General features: G+C 42.5%; 1 protein-coding gene across 1 annotated transcript in view; it reads left to right on the top strand.

Annotated features, from left to right (window-relative positions):
• The window catches only part of cngb1a (cyclic nucleotide gated channel subunit beta 1a), a 31,550-nt gene extending 11,221 nt beyond the window's left edge, over nucleotides 1-20,329 (top strand). Inside the window, exons 15-40 of the mRNA XM_069175102.1 lie at nucleotides 261-321; nucleotides 412-439; nucleotides 3,335-3,441; nucleotides 4,403-4,495; nucleotides 4,690-4,817; nucleotides 5,079-5,120; nucleotides 5,748-5,864; nucleotides 7,848-7,968; nucleotides 8,845-8,875; nucleotides 10,694-10,841; nucleotides 11,501-11,605; nucleotides 11,964-12,112; nucleotides 12,727-12,948; nucleotides 13,223-13,431; nucleotides 13,534-13,584; nucleotides 14,548-14,634; nucleotides 14,724-14,788; nucleotides 15,236-15,358; nucleotides 16,036-16,177; nucleotides 16,271-16,430; nucleotides 17,259-17,356; nucleotides 17,502-17,585; nucleotides 17,883-18,001; nucleotides 18,204-18,350; nucleotides 19,815-20,001; nucleotides 20,087-20,329. Coding sequence (XP_069031203.1) covers nucleotides 261-321; nucleotides 412-439; nucleotides 3,335-3,441; nucleotides 4,403-4,495; nucleotides 4,690-4,817; nucleotides 5,079-5,120; nucleotides 5,748-5,864; nucleotides 7,848-7,968; nucleotides 8,845-8,875; nucleotides 10,694-10,841; nucleotides 11,501-11,605; nucleotides 11,964-12,112; nucleotides 12,727-12,948; nucleotides 13,223-13,431; nucleotides 13,534-13,584; nucleotides 14,548-14,634; nucleotides 14,724-14,788; nucleotides 15,236-15,358; nucleotides 16,036-16,177; nucleotides 16,271-16,430; nucleotides 17,259-17,356; nucleotides 17,502-17,585; nucleotides 17,883-18,001; nucleotides 18,204-18,350; nucleotides 19,815-20,001; nucleotides 20,087-20,329 — 3,067 coding nt within the window. The remainder of the gene's footprint in view (nucleotides 1-260; nucleotides 322-411; nucleotides 440-3,334; nucleotides 3,442-4,402; nucleotides 4,496-4,689; nucleotides 4,818-5,078; nucleotides 5,121-5,747; nucleotides 5,865-7,847; nucleotides 7,969-8,844; nucleotides 8,876-10,693; nucleotides 10,842-11,500; nucleotides 11,606-11,963; nucleotides 12,113-12,726; nucleotides 12,949-13,222; nucleotides 13,432-13,533; nucleotides 13,585-14,547; nucleotides 14,635-14,723; nucleotides 14,789-15,235; nucleotides 15,359-16,035; nucleotides 16,178-16,270; nucleotides 16,431-17,258; nucleotides 17,357-17,501; nucleotides 17,586-17,882; nucleotides 18,002-18,203; nucleotides 18,351-19,814; nucleotides 20,002-20,086) is intronic.
• Nucleotides 20,330-21,905: the final 1,576 nt, after the last annotated feature.

Genomic DNA, 21,905 nt, shown 5'->3' with positions numbered 1-21,905 from the left:
AATCACTTGGCTATGACATGCTAGCTATAAACAGTATAAAATGTTATATTTCAGTTGATGCTAAGCTAACTACAAGCAGCTGGTATATTTTTTAATGTACTGATGCAGATTTAACTTAACTCTAAGTGGACGAACAGCTCAATAAGATGGTACAATTTATCGGGTTTACATACGCTTGCTGATATATTATTGTTGATGTCGAAGAGCGGTATAGACATGTTGGATATTGTTTATAACGCCTCGATGTTGTGTGTTTCAAGTATGATGGGATGGATCGTCAGTGGATTCGGCCGCATGTTGCCTCAGCCTGCACAGAAGCCGGTGAGTCGGCTCGTCCCTTAAAGACACATACCGTAAATCGAATTTATGTCAGCTGACTTTTCACCGATTATCTCGTTTGTCTACCTGAAGGACGCAGGAAGTAACGACGTGCAGAACAGTAAGTTCAAAACTTTACTCGGCTCACCAATCAGAATCACATCACGCTTTATTGCTGCTTCATTACGGACTAATTCCGCTTAGTTGACGCTACTTCTGCGGAAAACCGAAGCTGTGACCGATAATTTGGCCACAAGGGGGCAGCAGTGACACCGAACCACACTCGAATATAAACTTTCGTTGCACAAAGTGAAATCTCTGCTTTATTAGAAAGGTTTTGATGACGAATGTCGTTGAATAACATTTTATCGAGCTCAATCTAGTTACGAATCTGCTTTTTCCAAATCCTTTTCTCAAACCTTTTTAGTTAGTCTAAAAAACAGGTTCTCTCAGCGCTGTCGGAGATCAAACATCAACTGTTTAGTGTAACAACATATAAAACTTTATTCAAGAATCGAGCTCCAGTTGCCAAATAAAACAAACAACCTAAATGGTGACAGAATGTGATGGGGTTGCGCAATAAGGTGTCAAGTGTCCCTCTTATCAGAACTTTCTTTAACTTGTTTCATGGTAGATAAATAGTGAAAGAAAGGTTGTCATTAATACCCTTCTGTGAATATTAGAGGTGTGGAAAGCTCAGTCAGAGGCGAGAGAGACTAACCGAACGGAGAACGTATATTAAAGGTCCGAAAAGGGATTTGAGAGTTTCTGCAGAACTTGACGTATTCTGGTATTTTTGCCAATTTGGAACCGGATCCAAAATTGGATTTGGTTACGGGATCCTATCCCTAGATTTTAAACACAAGAAGGAGACTTGAAGGATGAGGACTGATTCAATGGTTCAGTTCGCCATTTACAACCTAAACGTTTCGAAGGGAAGCACCTTAAACCCGACGGGCAAATTATTCCTATTTATTCTATAAATTCTGTAAAGGCAAGGCAAGTTTATCTGCAGAGAACATTTCAACAACAAGGCGATTCAAAGTGCTTCACATAAAACCATTAAAAGCTTCAAAACATCAGGCAAAAAGAAACGGACATTTAAAAACAATTGAGAACAAGTGATTAAAACATTAAAAACAGTCATTGAAACATTAAGCGAGCTGAAAATAGAGTAAAAGTTACAGTGCAGTTTAAGACATGTAAAAAGTGATAAATCCCAAAACTTGACTGTTAATAATTCAGTTTTTAGGGCACTTTTCTTTCTTTTCTTTTTTTACTTCAACAGTAACTTAACAGCAGCTGGAAGGCGTGTTTCCACCAACCTCTACTTGTTTGACGTTGAAGCTTGATTGATTGGTTGATTGGTCTTTTTTTCTCTTTCTTTGGCTGTGTGGTGGTTGGCAGGTGGGTTGGTGTCAGTGATGAGGCAGACTCTAACCGGGCTGCTCTTCTCCTTCTGTTTCAGGGGGAAAAAAAGGCGGCCAGAGCCCCTTAAAATAAAAAAGGAGAAGGAAGAGCGGGACAGAGTCACTCACACTGACACTGACAAGCAGCAGAAACTTTAACTGACCGACGGACGCTCAGGGCGACTCGTGCGCGGTTACGCCGGCGAGTCGGTCCGGTCGAGCGTCGCACGCGTGGCTCCGCGATGCCGACCCACTTTCACTTTTTGCACGGCCGTGATGCACAGCGCTTGGTTTTTTTCTCCTTTCGCTTCTTAAACTGTAAAACAGAAAGAAGTTAGAATTAAATTCCATCACAGGAGCGTTTCGAACGTTTGAGTATTCGTAATCAGTTTACATAAATCAGTATTTCCCCTCTGATTTTTTACTAAAAAATAACAATAAAGACACCAGGAAGTGCAAATCGGTCCCACCTCAGCTTACGCAGTGATTATTCTGCCGTTGGTGCTACTTTATACTTGCGCTGCCAGATGCTGGTAATAGCACATCTAGAATCTGGACTTTGAGTGGTCCACTTTGCTTTTTTTAAAAAGTTTTTTTGCAGAAATAAACGCAGCTAAGTCAAGACAGACAAACTAAAAAAAAGCATTTTGCTGAAAATTCACAAAATAAAGATATGCATTGGCAAAAAAAAAAAAAGGTGTTTTGTTGAGTGTTTTTCTTTATAAACCCAATCAATCAATCAATCAATCAATCAATTGGTCTGCCAAACTATTAATAAATGTCCACACAATCGAGTCACTTTAATACTGGGGGTTTTCTTGTTTGTTTTTGTTGATCAATCATAAACTTTTTAATAAAAAAAAATACATTTGAGTTTACTAGTCAACCATTAGGTTCTTGTTTAATCCAGAATATGGACCAAAAAAAAGTGCAATCCATTGTTATCTGTAACTTAATTTTGGATTTCCTGTGTGAACAGTTAACAGGAATGAGCTCCTCCACAAGTTGGACCAAGTTAACGTTCAGATAGCTTGTTGAACCGAGCAGCCATTTCCTGACACGTTGTTTTTGTCTTTTTATCTTTATTATGTGAGCAAAAAAACCTGTTTTGAGAGCAAATACTTACGAACTTGATTTTTGATTGCAGTGCGAGAAATTTGCTCTCAAAACAGTTTTTTTTGCTGGCATAATAAAGACAAAATTACAAACTCAATGATCTCTTGCATTGTGATTTGAGGAAATACAAAGTTTAATTAAAATGGGAAGTCGCAATTGTGTCAAAGGGGAATTTGGGCAGGGGAACATGGTACCGAGCTGCCAGAGATATGTGGGAAGGTGGTTCACTATTTTCATCTTCAGCAATCATTGGTTACTGCAGATTTACTGAAGACAGATATATTTGATGGAGCAGAAGCCTTTTACCTCCTGTTGTTTGTACAAATTTTAGCAGACAACAGAAAAGACTCTAATGTCCGTTTAAAGACTACTAGATTCAAATTTGTCAAGCGACGATTGCTTTAACTGGAAACCCGCATTAGTCTACACACAAGACACAAATGCGTATGTGCAGATAATCCTCAGCCCTGCTCTTCCCGTGTGGTATCCAGTCAGCATCGTACAGAAGAAGAGCGATCTGGTGCTGGAGGACGTGGAACCGGACAAGGAGGCCAAGCCGGCGCAGAGCAATGAGAATCGAAAGCAGTCGGAAAAGAAGGTGAGCCTGACTTTGACCCTGTGATAAATCCCACCATAACATACAGGTGTAGTTCTGCCTGACATCAATAGATGACATCAATAGATGTCAGGATACCTTTAAAGCTCCTCATCCCGTTTCTGTCAACCTCATTGGAGTAATAGAGTATTTCTAGTGGATTCGGCACCGCGGCGCTCCAAAGTGCACCGTGGTTGTAACGGTACTATGATGGTAATCGGTACCTTGGCACTTTAGAGGTAACCATTGTAGTTACCGGAAAAGGAACCATATTACTTCAAATACCACGGTTGGTAATGGTAGGTACTTTGGCCCTTCAAGTAGTCGTACTAGAACCAGAGTATCGCATGAGAAAAGGTGTTATGGCCGTACCGAAAGGAGGCACCGTGACACACAGATGAATAATTGTTGAAGGACGCCCGATAGCCGAGTGGATGACGGCTCACACCACGTGGGCGCAAAGGATATATTGCAAAGAGTTTGATTCTTGGCCTGCCTTTTCTACACGTCTTCGCATTGCATGTCCTGCTCTCTTCCCCAACATTTGCTGTCTATGTCTGACAACGCCCATCTAATAAAGGTAGAAACGATAAAGACGGGTACCAGTCATTAGCACCACAGCACTTCAGAGGGTACTTATTGTTGTCCAGAACCAAAGGTGGCTTGGGGGAATGGTAAAATGTCAGTTCCAGAGGAGAGTCCTATAGCACTCCGAGTGGTACCATGGTGGTACCAGAGTACATCCCTTTAAAATACAATTGGAAACATTGGAAACTCGGGTCTCTCTGAACCAGGTACCAGTAACAGAAGTCCTACGTTAGGTACCGGGCGGATGGGTAATATTGTTGTTCCAGAGTCGACGCCGTGACCCTTTAAAGAGTTCCACGGCGTGTCAGGGTCGGCACCGCAGCATGTTAACGTGTGATCCAGGGCTGATGTCCACGCTCGCTGTGATTGCTTGCAGAAAGCAGATGTGGAGATGCAGATGGAACCACTGACTGGCACCGTCAAGAAGGAGGCCGGGGAGGCGGCTCTAGCTCAGATGGAGGGAAGGTTAGCAGCTTCTCTCTGCCTGGTTTTCGTCCTCATTCTTCTTTTGTTTGCTCACCACCTAGAGGCCTTTGTTATTGTAACACGCTGTTCAATTTGCACTATATTTGGGACACGAGTAGTATTTTAGATTGGTTCAAGTGTCACCTCCATGAGTCTTGATCAGATTCAGAGCCCGGCCTTTGTTGCAGGCTGCAGCAGGAGCGTCTGGAGGCGGCTCGCGTGGCCGAGGAGATGGCCAGGAAAGCAGCCGAGGAGGCAGTCCGACAGCTGGAGGTGGAGCATTCGGCTAAGATCGTCATAGAAACGCTACCAGAGACAAACGAACAGTAAGTCAAATAAACACACGCAAGGCACTGGCAAACACTTCCTAGTCCCAAAAAAACAACAACAACAAAAAAAAAAACGCCTCCGGACTGTCAGCTTTTCAGGAGTTAAGAAGAAAAAAACGTTGCAGTATCTCACTGCACTGGCTCACGTTTTTTTTTTTATTATAAAAACGGTGAATCTGAGACGGAACCAGACAGAAACACATATATATTGTCCAACTTGGCCCGAGACCTCCAGTTATTGGTGTTTGTTCCTAACAGACTGCCCAACATCCTGGAGGAGGAAAACGAGGACGATCCAGAGTAAGTTGTTATTTCACTATGTTTGTTGTTGCTGCTGTCGAGTTAGCTGCTCCGAGTTAAAGCTACCGCAGCTTCTATCTTCTACCCACCGCTGGTTGTTTCGAGGTCACGGTGGAGTGACACCTTACCGACACTTCCCATTGGGTTTTTCTACTTTCATTTGGCGTTCATCTATATCTATCTGTACAAAGAGTTGAAAGGGATGTCCACTCACAGGGTTTGGGTCGGGGTACTATTTCAGACCCTTTTGGTAATTAACGGCACGGTTTACCTAATTTACCCTCAAAAAAGATCCTGACTTTGTAATTATAACAAAACTATCTCGTAATCATGAGGTGACATACAATATTTTCCCATTCAAACTACAGACCGACAAAACAGGAACTGGCAGTAAGTAATGCCAGATTTGGACGATTGTTTTGGGAGGGTCGGTGTCCCAAAAGTTCTCACTTTCTGAGCAAACCTGTGCTGGCAAAGTTAGAGATGAAGCACCCAGACCCTCTTTAGTCGTACAACAAACTCTCGGCTTCAGCTGCGCCGCTCTCCGCTTGACTGACGCTGCCGCCATTCAGCAACTGATTGCTTTCTGAGCTGAACTGTCTGACAGGGACTCTCCATCTTATTCAGGTTACAAAACCTGCAGGAGGACAGCGAAGACGGCGCAAATAATAGGACTCCTGAGGAAAATAAAGTAACAGTGGAAAATAACAAACACACTGTTGAGGAAGAAAAAAACCCTGATCTGTAAGTTCAGCCATGATTAAATAAAAAAGCTTTAGCCTGCGATAAGATGGAGTGATGCTCCCGCATGTTATGTCATCCTCATGTAGAGTTCTGTATAAAACTCTTTGAATCGTCAGTATATTTTAGTGTATCAGTTACACACTTCCTGTGCATGAGCTTTCACTAAGAGCTCGTTCTTTGGTACCATCAGATCTACAAAGGTTTGTCTCTTTATGGCTTTTTAGAACAAGCCAAAGTCCTGGAGGATATCTATACTTAAAAAGAGTTGGTGTCTTTTAAAACTCGCCTTTTTTCTGACTCAACAGCACACAGAGGTTCTGTCCATGAAGATGTTTACCTCTGTTGACAGAGTACTAGATGGTGTCGCGGTTCATAGGCCTTTTTCAAACATCCACAAACAAATGTTTACTGGGTTGGGAAACTCTCAAAACTCCCCCAGTATCTCTGCAAGAGTTGGTCCATTGTTCCACAAGCAGGATTTGATTTAAGGGACAAGGCAAACCTTCAAATCCTGTTTAGAAAATTTAATCAGCACCCATTTGGTTTAGAGGGTGCATCACGGTGGACAGGAACGTCAACCAAGAAATACGAGCAAGTTGTGGAGCTCCTCGGCACGTCTTAGGGGCACTTCTTCACTCCAGAGCTTTTTTAGCTTCTTCAGTGACCAAAGAGACGGACAAAGGTTCCTCCAGTTCTACCAACTGAGTCTGAAAGTTACATAACCAATTTGACCAGGAAGCTAGTTGAAGGACATGGCTGTGGAGTACCGGGTTACTTTGAGCATCGTCACTGCACCCAACACCCAAGTAAGAGGCAGAAAATAGATAGAAGCTTCCTTTGTTGGTCTTTTTAAAAAGCTGAAAACATAGTTTGGTGTTTTCCAGCCCATGTCGTAATGGTCTGCTTGAGCCGAGACATTTGCTGACATCTGCTGACACCCGTGAAACACGGCAGCCATAAATTTGCGAGCTCTATTTCTGGACCTCTGGTATATGAAAAGCTGAGTTGGCATTATTTTACCAAAGGTGTCAACCAGCAATCAAAGCTAACAGGTATCGTCTAAATTTCTGTTGCTCTACTTTTTATTCTGTCGTCCATTTATATTAGCTTTTGCTTTCTTAGCTTCAGGTTAGCTGAGAACCAGGGTGGTGACTTTAGTTTTTAAATAGCTTCTTTCTGCTCAGAAAGTTTACCATCCGCTGCCTTCGGTCTTCTGCAAAGCTTTGCTGCTTACCTCAGTGTCTCTGGCAATTAAATTTTACTTTTATTTTGTGTTGTTGTTTTTTTTTATGCTAACTTTTCTTCCATGAATCAGGGCAGATTTCAAAAGGTGGGTTTGAATTCGGTCTAACCAGACAGAATATTTCATTTCTATGTTCAATATATTATATATTATATATTATATATTAAACTGGACGTAACAAGGTGTGGTGTCACCCATTGGTTTGCATTGGAGCCAGTTTGGCTACTGCAGCTGCACCTTATGGTTTAACGCCATCTTTTGTGTTGTTGAAGCAAAAACACCAACCGGTCCACATGTGGGCCAACGTTAGCTACTTTAGCTACACTATGCTCATAGTGGCTGGTCATCGAGTAGAAACTAAATATTTCCAAAATATTGCTAACTGCATCCCCAGCACACTTTTTTTTTTAAAAGGGCCTGAATTTTGTGATTGAAATCATAATGATGCACTAAAAAACTTTATTTACATCATATATCTGGAGAGAATTTGATCCTTAATAAATGGGAGTCCATTGGCGCCATGATATTTTAAAGCCATCATGTATCAGCCATCGGTGGCTAGAGACACGACCACGCTAGCTTTAGCCTCAACCTATGTGAGTTACCATTAAGTTAAACAGGGAAGCCAATAACGTAAGTTTTCCTGCACCCTGAACACCAAAGTTCGCAGTGGTGGGATCGGTTTTGCAGCTTGACAACAGGTCTGGTTCACTCTTATGACGCCTGCCCTTCTTCATCAGGTGCCTGGTGGACGTCTGTCCGGGCGAAGACGAAGAGGAAGTCACCCCTACTTCAACGGAGGTCGAGCCGGGGTCGGAGAGGAGAGACCTGCCGAGTCCGTCGCCCGCCACCATGGATCAGGTGAAACGGTCTACAAAGCACTTCACCCAAGAAACATTTCTTCACACTGCTGTTGAAGAGCTTCCTGTCTTCTGATTGGCTACATGGTGGTTTTTCTTCTGAAGCGCTGATTAGTTAAAATATCATGACCATGAACAGAGGAGGTGAATATCGTTGATTGTCTTGTAAAAACACGGCAAATAATGGAATATATTTGAGGGGTAAGTCGGTTCTCGTAGTTACCAAGTTTCAGCACCCGGACCAGATGGTTCTATCCGGACCAGGAACCAGAACCAGGGTCTCCTACTCCAACTTCCAAGACTTGAAAGATCTGCTGCTAACATGTCAGTGCCAGATAACACAGGAAGCTTCAATCAGTGTTTTAAAGCAATTCTCTGCAGCTCTTTTTATAACCCCCAAAAAACCATGTAAATTTTGGATTAATCTCTGTGGATTACGTCAAAAACATAAATCTTCTACTCAAATCTCAGAAAGCCAAGACAGAAAGTTCCAGAAACTAACTCAAAAGTCCGACCTCGATCTACCGGATAGGTCGCGATCTGCTGGTTGAAAACACCTGCTCAAGAGCTTTCAGTTGAATTATAGTCTTCATCAGCGAAGGTGGAGTTTGGTCAGCTTGTCGTGGAGACAGATCAATTGACAATACGAGTTCATTACTGAACCGCGCATTGTGATAAAACGTCACGTTTAATTCCTTGAAACATCCTCCCTGTTGATGGCTCACTTATTGCCTTTTTCGGCAGCTCTCAACCACATCTTACGTTACTATGACAACTGACAGACTCACGGTATATTTACATTATAACACTCCCCGTCTTTTTTCAAGGCGTAGCAGGAATTTTCAATCTGTTATTTCTTTCTCTCGTTTCTCCTCAGACCAGCGCAGCTGCAGAAGGTGGAAGTGGAGGTGAGAGCTGAAAAAGTCCTTTTTAGCCCAAAAGGAGCAACACAAATCTGTGTTTTCCAAAGATTTAGTTTCTTTCATTTCTGGCTCAACTTTGTTTATTGTTCAGAAGTGAGATTGTGTGTGTGGTCTTGGTCTTGGTCGTGTTAACGTACGTATCAGTTAAAACAAGTAAAAGTTCTCAACTTGTCGCTGATTGTTTTTTCCGTCCAGTTCTTGACATTTGCTCCACGATAAAGACATTCCTGCTTCGAATGCTGCTCGCCGACGAGTGTCTGGGCAGCTGCAGAAAGATGTCGCTCAAGCGTTTCCATTCCTTCGTCAGACACCTGTTTTATTTCCCCGAGCTGGCGCTCGAGTTCATCATGAGCGTCATCGTCTTCTTCAGACCCTCCCACCCCCACCCCCAGCCTCAGCAGCTTTAACCCCCCCCCGACCATCCTCCAGCAGCGGACCCTTAGAGACAAAAACCTCGTAGCCCCTCAACTTTTTTTTATCGTAGCTCGAAAAACCTTTGAAGTGCCAAAGAAAAAAACCACAACTCAAGGCGTCCCCAGACGTCCCTCATACCTCCACAAACATCATTTACCCATCATGCTCTGCTGCCCTGCTGCTCTGCTCCGCTTCGCCGTCCGCCGCCAGCCAACCACGCTTCAGGTGACCTTCATGGAGGTGCTTGTTTTTTTGCTTGTTTTTAGGCTTTCTTTGCTGTGCGCTGATCCCTTCGTCCAACAGGCAACAAAGGTTTACGCCACATTAACTACGTAATCAAATTCAACAGAATTTTGTAACACTTAAAAACGACATATAAGATATGATGACTTTTCTATCCTCCATCTTTTGGCCCCTCTGTGTTTATATTGAGATCATTCGTTGTAAAGTTTGTTTTTATGAAAGTGCTTTAAGTTATTAACACAGAAAACCACCGAGAATGTCGTATTATTACGTCATAGAAGAGCAGTGCAAATATTTTCATTATTAAATGATTTTTCAGTGTATAAAAGATCAAAATGGTAAAATTGGCTTTTTTAATGATCTGAACAGTTAAAACGCAAAAGATGTTGAGTTCAAGCTGATACCACAGAATACTGTGGAAATTTTAGCTTAAGAAAAATCCTTTTTTAATTGATTTACCAGCTTGTTATTTCAGCTTCTGAGAGCTTTTTAGGTTTTGGGTGCTCGAGAGAAATAATGAGACTCATGTACGGTGGGGGCTCAACGTCAGGAGGTCTTTCGGGCTATTTTCTCTTTTTTTAACCGCAGCATCTAAACCACATTGTTGAGAGTTTAACCCCCAAAAAATGCCTCATAATTGAAAACAGCCTGAACACATAAAATGTGGAAGCGCATCCAAAAAAGCAGCTGTGGAAAATTATCTGAAAGCAAACAAAGAATTGTCGGGAGAGTTTTTAATATTCACAAAAGGAGTCTTTTTTTTTACAAGTCATTTCATTAAGTTAGTTTTTTTTCTTGTTGGATGGATGGCAGAAATTATTCCACAGGTTTCAGAAAAAAATCAGTCCACAAGGGAACCAAACTTAAGGTTGATATATGAAAGTGCTGTGGTTACAGGATACTTTTACTTAACATTAAAAAAAAGTTAAAAAATGTCTTATTTTCAAATATTAACATCTTAAAAATTTCAAATACATCCGAGAGCTTGTTTTTCATGATGCAGACCTCATTTTTGTTTAATGAGAAACTTCTTTTCACATGGAAACGAACCGTAGACGCCGACGTCCACACACCAGCGATTGCGGTTAGTTCTACAAAAAAACGTCACCTGACCTCCAACAGCTGTTTTTCTGGTCTGGTCCTCAGGGAGCTGCAAGAAAAGTTTAGCTGGAGCGCCGATGGTGAAGGTGGAGGATGTGGATCGGGACGTGCAGCTGGGAAAAAGCCTGAACATCCCGCAAATTATCACGACCCCGGAACCGGAGTCCGCCGTTCGGACGATCCCAGAGTTCAGGTGACAGACGTCGACGTACGCCGCTGCTGACGGGCCTGAGGAGGGCGCTGTAGTACACAACAATTAAAACCTGAAATAAAATGACAATTTAAGTTCCGCTAAACTCACCTGACCCAAAACAAATCAACAATACGCAACGTGATCGTTTAAATGAGGCATGAGGATTGAATTTGTTGTAAAAAAAAGAACAAAAATTGCACACTTTACAAATATGTGAAAATGTACAGTCAGCCCGGGAATTCAAATCAGCATTAAATTATTTTATATCAGTATTATTTATTTAAATCAGTTTAAAAATGGCATTTTATCTATTATTTTTACTGTTTTATTATATTTTGTCTTTGAATTGATTATTTCCTTTTTTTTTTAATGTTTGAAACAGTCTTTAAACTCTCCTTGTCCACATTTGACAGAACGAGCACAAAGTTGGCTCTAATGTTAAAAAACAATCTGTAAAATCTTCCTGTTGAATGTGTTGTCACAGAAAGAACGAAGTCATATTTATGCAGAATATCTTAAAATCATGAAGGATTTATTGACTTTGTGTCTGTGTGTGATGAAAACCTGCCCGGTTACACGTTACCTGTATTTCAGTACAAATTTGGAGCTTTTTATCCTTCTATGTTTATTTCATCTTCATAATGACCTCGTGTCTCCAGCTCTGCGTGTGATGTGCTTGCAGACGAGGAGGACAACGAGTTGCTGAAGGCCACCGGCCTGAAGAACTGGTTCAGTCACGGAGACCTGCTGACGGCGGACGACCAGTGAGAGAAATCACACACACACACACACACACACACACACACACACACACACACAATCAATCAGGAGAGTCTCGATTTGAGCGAACAAAATGGAAAACAAATTATGGAGGAGGACCCCTCGGGGGTTTAGACGCTGGTGGTGATGTTAATAGAAGGAATTAAATCAAATGTTATATAATATTTTGGAGGAAAATGATAAAAAAAAAAAAAAAAAAAACAATTCAGAAATTCCCACATGAGCAAACTGGAAGGAAAAAAAAAAAAAAAAAATCCCTTTTAACAGGTAGAAAAACCTCCAGGCCGATTAAACTTGTGTTTTTTAGCTTCATGCTCACCGCCCCGTTTTGTCGCCCCGCAGGACGCGTCCGCTGTCGGCCGCCAGCGTCGGCAGCGTGGTGATCCAGGACCGCCTCAGCGAGCTCGTCAGGCTGTTCAAAGGTCGGACAGAGCGGCTGAAGGAGCGGCTGTTGGACCCGGACGAGTCCGAGGAAGAAAGTCCTTCAGCCTGTACGTCCGTGGTTTTTACGAGAAGAAGTTGAAGCTCGTTTTATTGCAAGTTTAAGTTCTCTGGTTCCCAACCTGAGGGTCGGGGCCCCTCCAGCAGGTCACCAGATGAATCTTGATTATTATTATTATCTTGATGATTAGTGGAGAGTTCTCTCTGAAATTAAAATGTGTCAGTCCTTTTAGGATTTCACTGAGATTTTTTTTTTCTTATGGTACAATCAGAAATGTAAATTTTTGCGGCGGCTTTTGTACAAAATGATGCAATATGTCGACTTTTAAGTAATTTATTTTTCCTTAAAATTGTAGAGTTCGGCAAAAATTGCAAGGACACAAATTTCTATTATTTTACAAACTGACTACCAAATAAAGAATGACTGATATGTAATCGCTAATTATTGCAATAACCAGACTACATATCATTTTAGTTCTCATCTTTTTTTTTATTTTCTGAACTTGCAGAACCAATAATGGGCTCAAAGAGTCGTAAAAGTAACACAGCTTCACAAAACCATCTTTTATTATGATATGCAAGTATTTTAAATGCTTTGACCACATACCATCAGACATCAGTTTATTAATAATACTAATTAATAATAATGGCCTTTTTCCTGCAGCCCCGACCAAAGCTCCACCTCCGCCGCCTCCCCCGCCTCCAGCAGAGGAGAAGAAGGACGACGAGTCGGCAGAAGAAGAAGAAGAAGACGAAGAGTCGATGTTCCAATTTGAATTCCTGGGACAGCCGGTGAAATTCCCCACAATGAAACTTCCTCCGATGCCCGACTGGCTCCGAGCCATCATGTCGTACCGCTTCCCCTCCAGCATCGACCCGTTCACCGGTCAGTGAACAGGATTCCTCTGTAACATCAAAATTTAACGACAAAATCAGAAAATGATGTTCTGATATTATCTTTTAGTTTTACTTCTTTCTCATAATTCTCAAATTTGTAATTTTCATATAAGTTTTGATATAATTCAGTATATATAATACAGTAAGAACGTAAAGTATCTTCCCGACGATGTTTTTCCGCCTCCGGCCGCTCTAAACCGACGGCTCGCTGCCTCTCAGTCACGCGTGATGATCACAGACGTTGTCGCGAACTCCCTCCACAGATATCATCTACGTCATCTGGCTGTTCTTCGTGGTGGCGGCGTGGAACTGGAACATGTGGCTGATCCCCGTCCGCTGGGCGTTCCCCTACCAAACCCCCGAAAACATCCACCTGTGGCTGCTGGCCGACTACAGCTGCGACTTCATCTACATCCTGGACATCCTCGTCTTCCAGCCGAGGCTGCAGTTCGTCCGTGGAGGAGACATCGTGGTCAGCGGAAATTTCAAAAACCCCAAAAATGAAATTCATCTTTGAGAAAAAAACAACAACAGCATCTTTGACCTGGAATTTCTTCTTCTTTTTTTTTTACAGTGTGATAAAAAGGACATGAGAGAGAATTACATGACCACCGAGAGATTTAAGGTGAGAGCCTGAAGAATCAGTTGTGACTTTGTTTTCTCTCTCTTACGACGATAAAGAAATAGAATACGCTATAATGTCGATTTTGACGTTAATTCATGTATTTCTTTAACAACCGTTACTCCTCCTTTGGACACCAAAAATACTCAAACTACAACGAATTATCTCGATTTTAATTGGATTTAGTCATCGGCTAAAAACTTTGCGGTGAGATTCGCCCCGTCTGGTTCGACATATGTCGAACGCTAGCATTAGTGCATCAGTCATGGTGTCTTTTGTGGCCATGATTGACAACTTCTTGACCCTCCTCCCCCGATGACACACGAATTTAACGTGGGTCATACGTGTTTACTAGTTTACTACACTTTGATTGCTTGATCTGACCATCATGAAAGACAAAATATATATCGTGCAGTCTGGTCCCGGCATAAGTGAAGGCGTTGACGCAGCTTTAATAATAACGTGAAATATGTCATTCATGAGAAAAGAAGATTCAAGAAGACCTGTTTTTGGGGGAGCGTCTGTTTGATTGACAGGCCTGTGGTGCAGTCAGGTTACAGCTATCGGTGGGCGGGACGTAGTATCGTCAGGTTTCCAATCAGATCGGTCAGATCCACCGCTGGCTCCTCCCCCAGCTCGTCCAAATATGGTCACTTCCTGCTCCAAACCATTCAGAACTAGTAAAGATGGTGACGGACAGAATCTGAACTGGAGGATTCATAACGGCCGACGGGCGACGTCACTGCTGGTCGCCGCTCGGTTAGAAACCACAAATATTCGTATGCTTACAAAGTTTTTCCAATGATTTTAAAAGACTGTACACCTTTTAAAACACAAATTCAGAGTTTCTCTGTTGTCCCTACATCCTGGTCCTTGTAGATGTTTGTATTTCCATTGGAAATCAGATCAATTGATTAAGTGTCTCAGTAACATTGTTTTTCCACTGATAAGAGTTTTTGCTTACAGATGGACGTCATCAGCCTGTTTCCCATGGAGGTATTTTACTATTTCACCGGCGTGAACTCTCTGCTGAGATTCCCTCGTCTGCTGAAGGTCGGGACGTTTCTCGTTAATCACATGTAGACGGTCTAATTTAAAAAAAAAAAAAACATTTTTAGCTGACGGTTGTTTTTCTCTCTCAGTACATGGTCTTCTTTGAGTTCAACGACAGAATGGAGGCTGTGATGAAGAAAGCATACATCTACAGGTGAGATCTTCGTTAAAACAGCAGTCACACAACAAAACGTACGCAAAAACTACCAAACTACCATCAGGAGGCGCTGTTTCTTTCATGTCTACCAGGCCAGGTGCGTCCTACATTTTTTCATTACGACATTGTGCACATAATTTTTCATCGGGGAGGTGCGAACTCTGTGTGAGCACAAGATTACGATAGATTTCCTCGTTACTGCACAGCGACCTTGACCTCTGACTTGTCCTCACCCGAAAATCTGTTCAGTTCATCGTTGAGTCCAAATGAATGATTGACAAGCATCATCTGCGTCACTACAAATGCTGCTATAACAAACAGAAGCCAACATTAAATTGAAAAAGTCTGAGCCCCAACATCGACCTTTGAGGAACACCACGTAATGATTTAATGTGTCTGTGTGGTTTTTGTTGTTATGTTTTTGTTTTTGTTGCCTTGCGTCAGGGTGATTCGAACCTCCATGTACCTGCTGTACTCTCTGCACATCAACGCCTGCCTCTTCTACTGGGGCTCCGACTACGAAGGACTCGGGTCCACCAAGTGGGTCTACAACGGAAAAGGCAACGCGTAAGAGACCCGACGTAGACAGACAGACAGACAGACAGACAGACAGACAGACAGACAGACAGACAGACAGACAGACAGACAGATAGATAGATAGATAGATAGATAGATAGATAGATAGATAGATAGATAGATAGATAGATAGATAGATAGATAGATAATAGATAGACTTTATTGATCCTGCATGGGGGCAATACAAATTTCTGAATAAAGATAGAGGTAGTAATAGTATAAATATAAAAAATTTAAACATGCACAATATATACTAATAAAATAGAATTCAATAGAATTACATTTAATTTAATTTAATTTAATTTAATTTAATTTAATTTAATTTAATTTAATTTAATTTAATTTAATTTAATTAAACAACATAAACTTGCAATGGAGAGCCCACATTTGTTCAGTTTTTCCTCAGGTCCTTTTTTCCAGGCAGAAATTCAAAGAAAATATCCTGTAAAACAGTTTTAACTTGTTTTCTCTCTGACTACAACCAACAATAACAATCCTGCAAACAAGAAACATGAATCTAACGTACAAAAATAAAAACAACTTCCTTTATGTTTAAGCACACAAAAATCTGATTTTAAAGGGTCCTCGATGTTCATTACACACAAAGAAGATGGAATTGGTACCAACGGGTTGTGAATTTTTTTTTTTTTTTTTCTGTTTCCCCACAGTTACATCCGCTGCTACTACTTCGCCGTGAAGACGCTGATCACCATCGGAGGGCTGCCGGACCCGACCACCGTCTTCGAGATCACCTTCCAGCTCATCAACTACTTCGTCGGCGTCTTCGCTTTCTCCATCATGATCGGGCAGGTCGGTCGCCGCTCTCTCTCTCTGCTCCTTCAGGAGTTCTGGATCCTTCTCGGTATCATTTTTTGGTTGTTTTTTTTTCCTCTCCGTTCTCAGATGAGAGACGTCGTCGGAGCGGCGACGAGCGGTGAGAACTTCTACCGGGCCTGCATGGACAGCACGGTGAAGTACATGAACTCCTACAACATCCCCCGAGACGTCCAGAACCGCATCAAGACCTGGTACGACTACACCTGGAAGATCCAGGGCATGCTGGGTAAGGAGCCTCCGGCTGGATATCCATATTCGAAATTCAAGCAAATTGCGCAATATTTGCGGGAGCTTGCAGTTTATTCTTAAATTCCCACGATTTTTTTTTTTCGCAATAAAATGTCGTGAGCAGAAGCTGTGCTGAAACTATCAAGCGGCAGAAAGTTAATATTTTCAGACAAAACTCCAAATAAAACCGGCACAAGCGCCAAAAACAGGAAGTGGCGGGGTTTGTGGAAAATGTGGCTTTAACAATAAAATGTTCTAATGAAATGCTTATTATCAAAGGAAGTGATTTTTTTATTGCTGCATGCTACAGAAAGTTTATCCAGTTGTCAGAGACGTCTCTTTGTTTGTTTCATCCAGCAGGCCTATGTGTTGAATGAACATGAATTAAACAGCATCTAAAGCTCGTATTTTGAAAGGCTGATGTAGTCGTTGTTTCTATATTTCACCGACTGTCTGTTCTGGAAAGATTCGCAGCTTTTAAGATTTATTTTTGTAACTTTTAGCCTCATGGTTCTCTGAGTTCAATAAATAAATTTAAAAAAAAAGATTAGAAGTGCAGCATGATTATTATCACAGGAAGTGATTAAGTATTTATTCCCTCATCAGGCAGTTGATAATTCAGTTAAAACATTTCAAGAATCTCCATGTTCACGTCATTAATGGATAAATATAATTATCCAGTATGAAAACAATTCAGACGTGTTTGGAAACGTCAGGAGGTGTCGACAAAAGTTGGTACTTGAAGTAATCCGATGGAGCTGCAGCGGCGTGGTCCCTGAACGTCTCGCGTTGAGTTCAGGGTTACAGTGAGTGTTTCCCTCTGCAGACGAACAGGAGCTGCTGATGCAGCTTCCTGATAAGATGCGTCTGGACATCGCCGTGGACGTCAACTACACCATCGTCAGCAAAGTCGCCTTGTTTCAGGTCAGAAACAAAGAAAAACAACAACAACAAACAGCTGATGGATTTCTACACATTTGTTCAAAAAAAAATAAATGTGTGTGTGTGTGTGTGTGTGTGTGTGTGTGTGTGTGTGTGTGTGTGTGTGTGTATGTGTTTTGTGTCTCAGGGCTGTGACAGACAGATGGTGTTCGACATGCTGACGAGGCTCAAATCTGTCGTTTACCTGCCGGGAGACTTTGTTTGTAAAAAGGTGAGAACACACACACACACACACACACACACACACACACACACACACACACACACACACACACACACACACATACACACACACACACACACACACACACACACACACACACATACACACACACACACACACACACACACACACATACACGCACACAAAGGTGAAGCTGGTGGAGGTGTTACCGAGCTACCGCCTGTGTTGACAGTGTGTGCATGTGCGTGTGCGTGTGTGTGTGTGTGTGTGTGTGTGTGTGTGTGTGTGTGTGTGTGTGTGTGTGTGTGTGTGTGTGTGTGTCAGGGTGAGATCGGTAGGGAGATGTACATCATCAAGCAGGGGGAGGTGCAGGTGGTGGGCGGTCCCGACCTGGAGACGGTGTTCGTCACCATCCGAGCCGGCTCGGTGTTCGGGGAGATCAGGTCAGAGCTGCTTTCCTCTCATCCTATGAGCCAATTAAAAAAGCCGTATGTGGGGCAGCGGGTGTGTGTTTACCAAATCAACCACGCCGTTCGTTCGTTTGTTTGTTTGTTTGTTCGTTCGGTCTGCCAAACACGTCACCGTGTTCTGACGACGGACTTCAAAAAGTTATACAACCGTTTAAAGTTGTCTCTGATTGGTCAGTCTGCTGGCGGGAGGCGGAGGCAACCGACGCACGGCCAACGTGAAGGCGCACGGATTCGCCAACCTCTTCATCCTGGATAAGAAGGACCTGGCGGCCATCTTGGTGAATTACCCCGAGTCCCAGAAACTGCTCCGCAAGAAGGCCAAGTAAGACCTGTTTTTATTATTCGAACCGACCCTTTCGAGGCCCCTTTAAACGGGTCGCCCAGTCCTGGTACACGTTTAAAAATACATTTACTTGTCTTTACTGAGTATAAGAACCAGACTGATCATCATTTTAAGTCATGGATGTACTTTTAAATTTTTTTTTTAAATTTAAAATTTTTTATTTTTTTTTTATGTCTTTAGGTCAAAACCGCCTCATATTTGTTTAGTTTTTTTTGCCTTTATTAGAAAGTTGAACGTTGACAGACAGGAAAGAGTTTGGAAATTCCCTTTAAAATGTAGCGGAGTCGACGTGTAACGCAGAATAAATACCGTCACGTTATACCTTTAGTACATTTTTAGACTTTTTGAGAGACATGATAAAATATTTATATCACTGACTGATAGAAAACCATGAAAACTGCTCTAAAACTTAAAAAAAAGAAGTTTAAGTCAAATTTTTTGGTCTATTTGTTTTTATTTTATTTTGGCCACAAAAAAAAACAAAAACAGCATTAAAAGCAAACAGCCTGTTGTTTTTCTGCCACTAGAGGGCGCCAGTGGATCTTTTTTTTTTTTTTTTTAAACATTGGATCGTTCAAACAGTTATTGACAAAAAAAAAACTTGTGAGGAGATTAAAGGAGAGCTGAGAAAAAGCAGAAAATAATTGTATCATATTATTACATCAGAAGTCAATAAGGTGTTTGGAAACCAGTAAAAGTACATTTTGAGACTTTTGAGAGACAGGATAAAATATTTCTATCACTAACTGACAGAAATGCATGAAAACTGCTTTAAAACTAGAATTTGTTTGTGTCATTATTTGTTTATATTTTATTTTGGCCACAAAAAACCTAAAACAGAATCTACATTCAAAGCAAACAGCCTCGTTCGCTGAATGTTGTTTTTCTGCCACTAGAGGGCGCCACTGGATTATTGAGGAAACATTGGATCGTTATTGAAAATATACAGAAAACCATGTGAGGAAATTAAAGGGGAGCAAAAGCACAAACTAATTTTATTATATTATTACATCAGAAGTCATGAAGGTGGTTTGATATTAAAAAATGCCGAGTCGACGTGTGAAGCTGAATTCCGACAACGAACAAACCGACAGATTCGGTCGCGGCTCCTCGACGAACACGGCAGTCGGGAGGTTTTCCAGAAACGCTCCTCTCCGCCGTCGTCTTCTTCCTCTTTGTCTTCGTGTGTCCTGGACGGGATTACGCTCGCCTCTAATCAGCTCACGCCGGTTTGTTCTACTTTGTCCCCTGAGAATCGGGTCAGATCAGCGGCGTGATCCTCCTCGCTTCATCTGCTCGGTAACACCATGGTGTGCCGCGGCAGACACCAGATCGAGCGGTGCTGGCGGTGGTGCTGGTGGTGGCGGCGGTGGTGGTGCTGCCCGGGGGAAACGGTTCTCGTGAAGGAAAGCTTGTCTCCGTCATGTTTCTGTGTTCGTGCAGGAAGATGCTGACGAAGGACGTCAAGCCGGACGAGAAGGAGGCCAAAGAGGCGGCGCCGGTGATCCCGCCGCGACCGGACACGCCCAAGATGTTCAAGGCGGCGCTGAAGCTGACGGAGCAGGCCGGCATCGATGGAACCTTCGCCAAGCTGAAGCTGGCCTACAAGCCGTCGGAGGGCGACGGGCAGGTACGGCTGCTTGAAGGAAGGATAGACGATGAGAGGAAGAAGGACTCGGAGCTGCAATTAAACGATCTTTGTTTACGTCTTTCAGGCCCCGCCCTCCATCTCTCCGGTCCCGCCTCCGTCCCCGATGCACCGGCGTTCCCCGATCCCGCGGCTCGCGCTGCTGGACGACGGGGACGACACCGTGGCCGAGACGGCCGACAGCTCGGTCCTCATCCGGATGACTCCCCGGCAGGAAGGAGAGGAGGTGCTGACGGTGGAGGTGAGCCGAGACGGAGGACGGGAGGAGGAGGAGGAGGAGGAAGAGGAGGAGGAGGAGGAAGAGGAGTGAGCTGACGAGGACGCTGCTGGCGCCTCATCGTCGTCTCTTTCTTCTTCTGCTTCCCAGAATGCCTTTCACCGAGGGTTTCAGGTGGAGGACCTCTTTTTTTCTTCTTCTGTGGTGGAGTCTGTTGTTACCTTTCCAAAAGAAAGTTTTCACAATCCTTCAGGTTTATTTTCTGTTCTTCCGTCCTCTCGGCCGTCGTTTTATTTCTTCGTCTTTTCTCGCCGGATTGAAGGAAGAAAAGAAAAAGAAAAGAAAAAAAAAGACATTTTCCCTTCTTCCTCTTTCTTTTCTTTTTCTTTTCCCTCCTCCATCCTTTGACTCATTCGACAACTCATCATTCTCTCGAGTCGCTCGGGTTGTTTAGGAAAACTTCAGGTAAAAAAACCAAAATGTATACGGGTGCAGTACCGTCTTCGGCCACACAAATTGGCTGACATGTAGAGACCGTTGCAACCCAGGGGGGCGCTGTTTCACCCCGTGTGAGGATACTTACAAAAAAAAAAAGTGTATATTGTAAAAAATAAACAGCAAGAGAACTCAATGTGCTGGAGTCTGATAGCTTTCTACTCTGCAGCTTTTTTTGTGCATCTCAGCCACCGAGTCACTGTGGCCTTCACGGAGCCTTTTAGAAGCGGCGCTCGTGTTTCGTAGCGACAGTAGACGTGAGAGCTGCTGCGTTACGTGACGTGTTTTCTCCATGTTTACCGATGTTGAAATGCGGTGAGTGATTGATCGGATGATGCGTGAGGGTCATTCTGTCTTCCGTCCAGCTGGAGCTCGGCGACTATTTCCTGGTTTACGAACCGCTCAATAACTTCCACCGATTTTACTCCCCAGTTTCCAGGTCACTGAGGATTGTTGTGTTGTGTTGTGAGGACCCGTTATATTTTCAAGGCTGATTAAAGGGTCACAGTTTTTTGTTTTTTTTTAGCTCCGACGTGCAAAACCTCAAAACGAAGTCAAACTACTTTGAGTGGAATCGCTGCAATTTAAGGGATCCGCAGTAAATTTGTTGGATAACTTTTCACAAAGAAGTTTAAACCTTTTAATCACTATAAAAGCATAGAAACAACAATATAAAAGTCCTGCATTTACACTGTATATAAAAAACAGTGTGTCCGGGAGTAAAAAATGCAGAAGTGCTTGAAAGTGTAATACCACAGAGGGCCACACTCTAAAAAACAAAACAACCTCTTGCTCTAAAAGACCCAAAAAGCATCGACTTCTATCGTAATACAAAGCCCATAATATTTTTCCCACAAGTCATTCTGGTGATGTCATTATTATCAATGATACTTTGAAATAAAACAAACTTTTTAAGCTGCCCGCTGCGGAGTTAACTACGTGATTTACAGTTACTTAGCCAAAGGCTCAACAGATCAATCTGAGAAGTCTTGAGATGTTTTTGTTTTGTTTATGGACTTAGATTTTTGGTGAAGTCATAAGATGTTTGGAAACCATTGCTTTAATATTAAAAATGTGTTGTATTTTATAAACTTAAAACACATTTTTAGGTCAAATTTTGACACGAAAACTAACTACTGCTACTAAATAAGTATAGCGGTTTAAAAAAGTTGTT

This window comes from Embiotoca jacksoni, unplaced genomic scaffold (genome assembly GCF_022577435.1).
Source record: "Embiotoca jacksoni isolate LCO1_2020_lvr unplaced genomic scaffold, fEmbJac1.0.p SCAF_64, whole genome shotgun sequence".
Taxonomy (NCBI): domain Eukaryota; kingdom Metazoa; phylum Chordata; class Actinopteri; family Embiotocidae; genus Embiotoca; species Embiotoca jacksoni.
The sequence above is the reverse complement of the archived record's forward strand: the minus strand, read 5'-3'. Positions and strand labels throughout refer to the sequence as shown.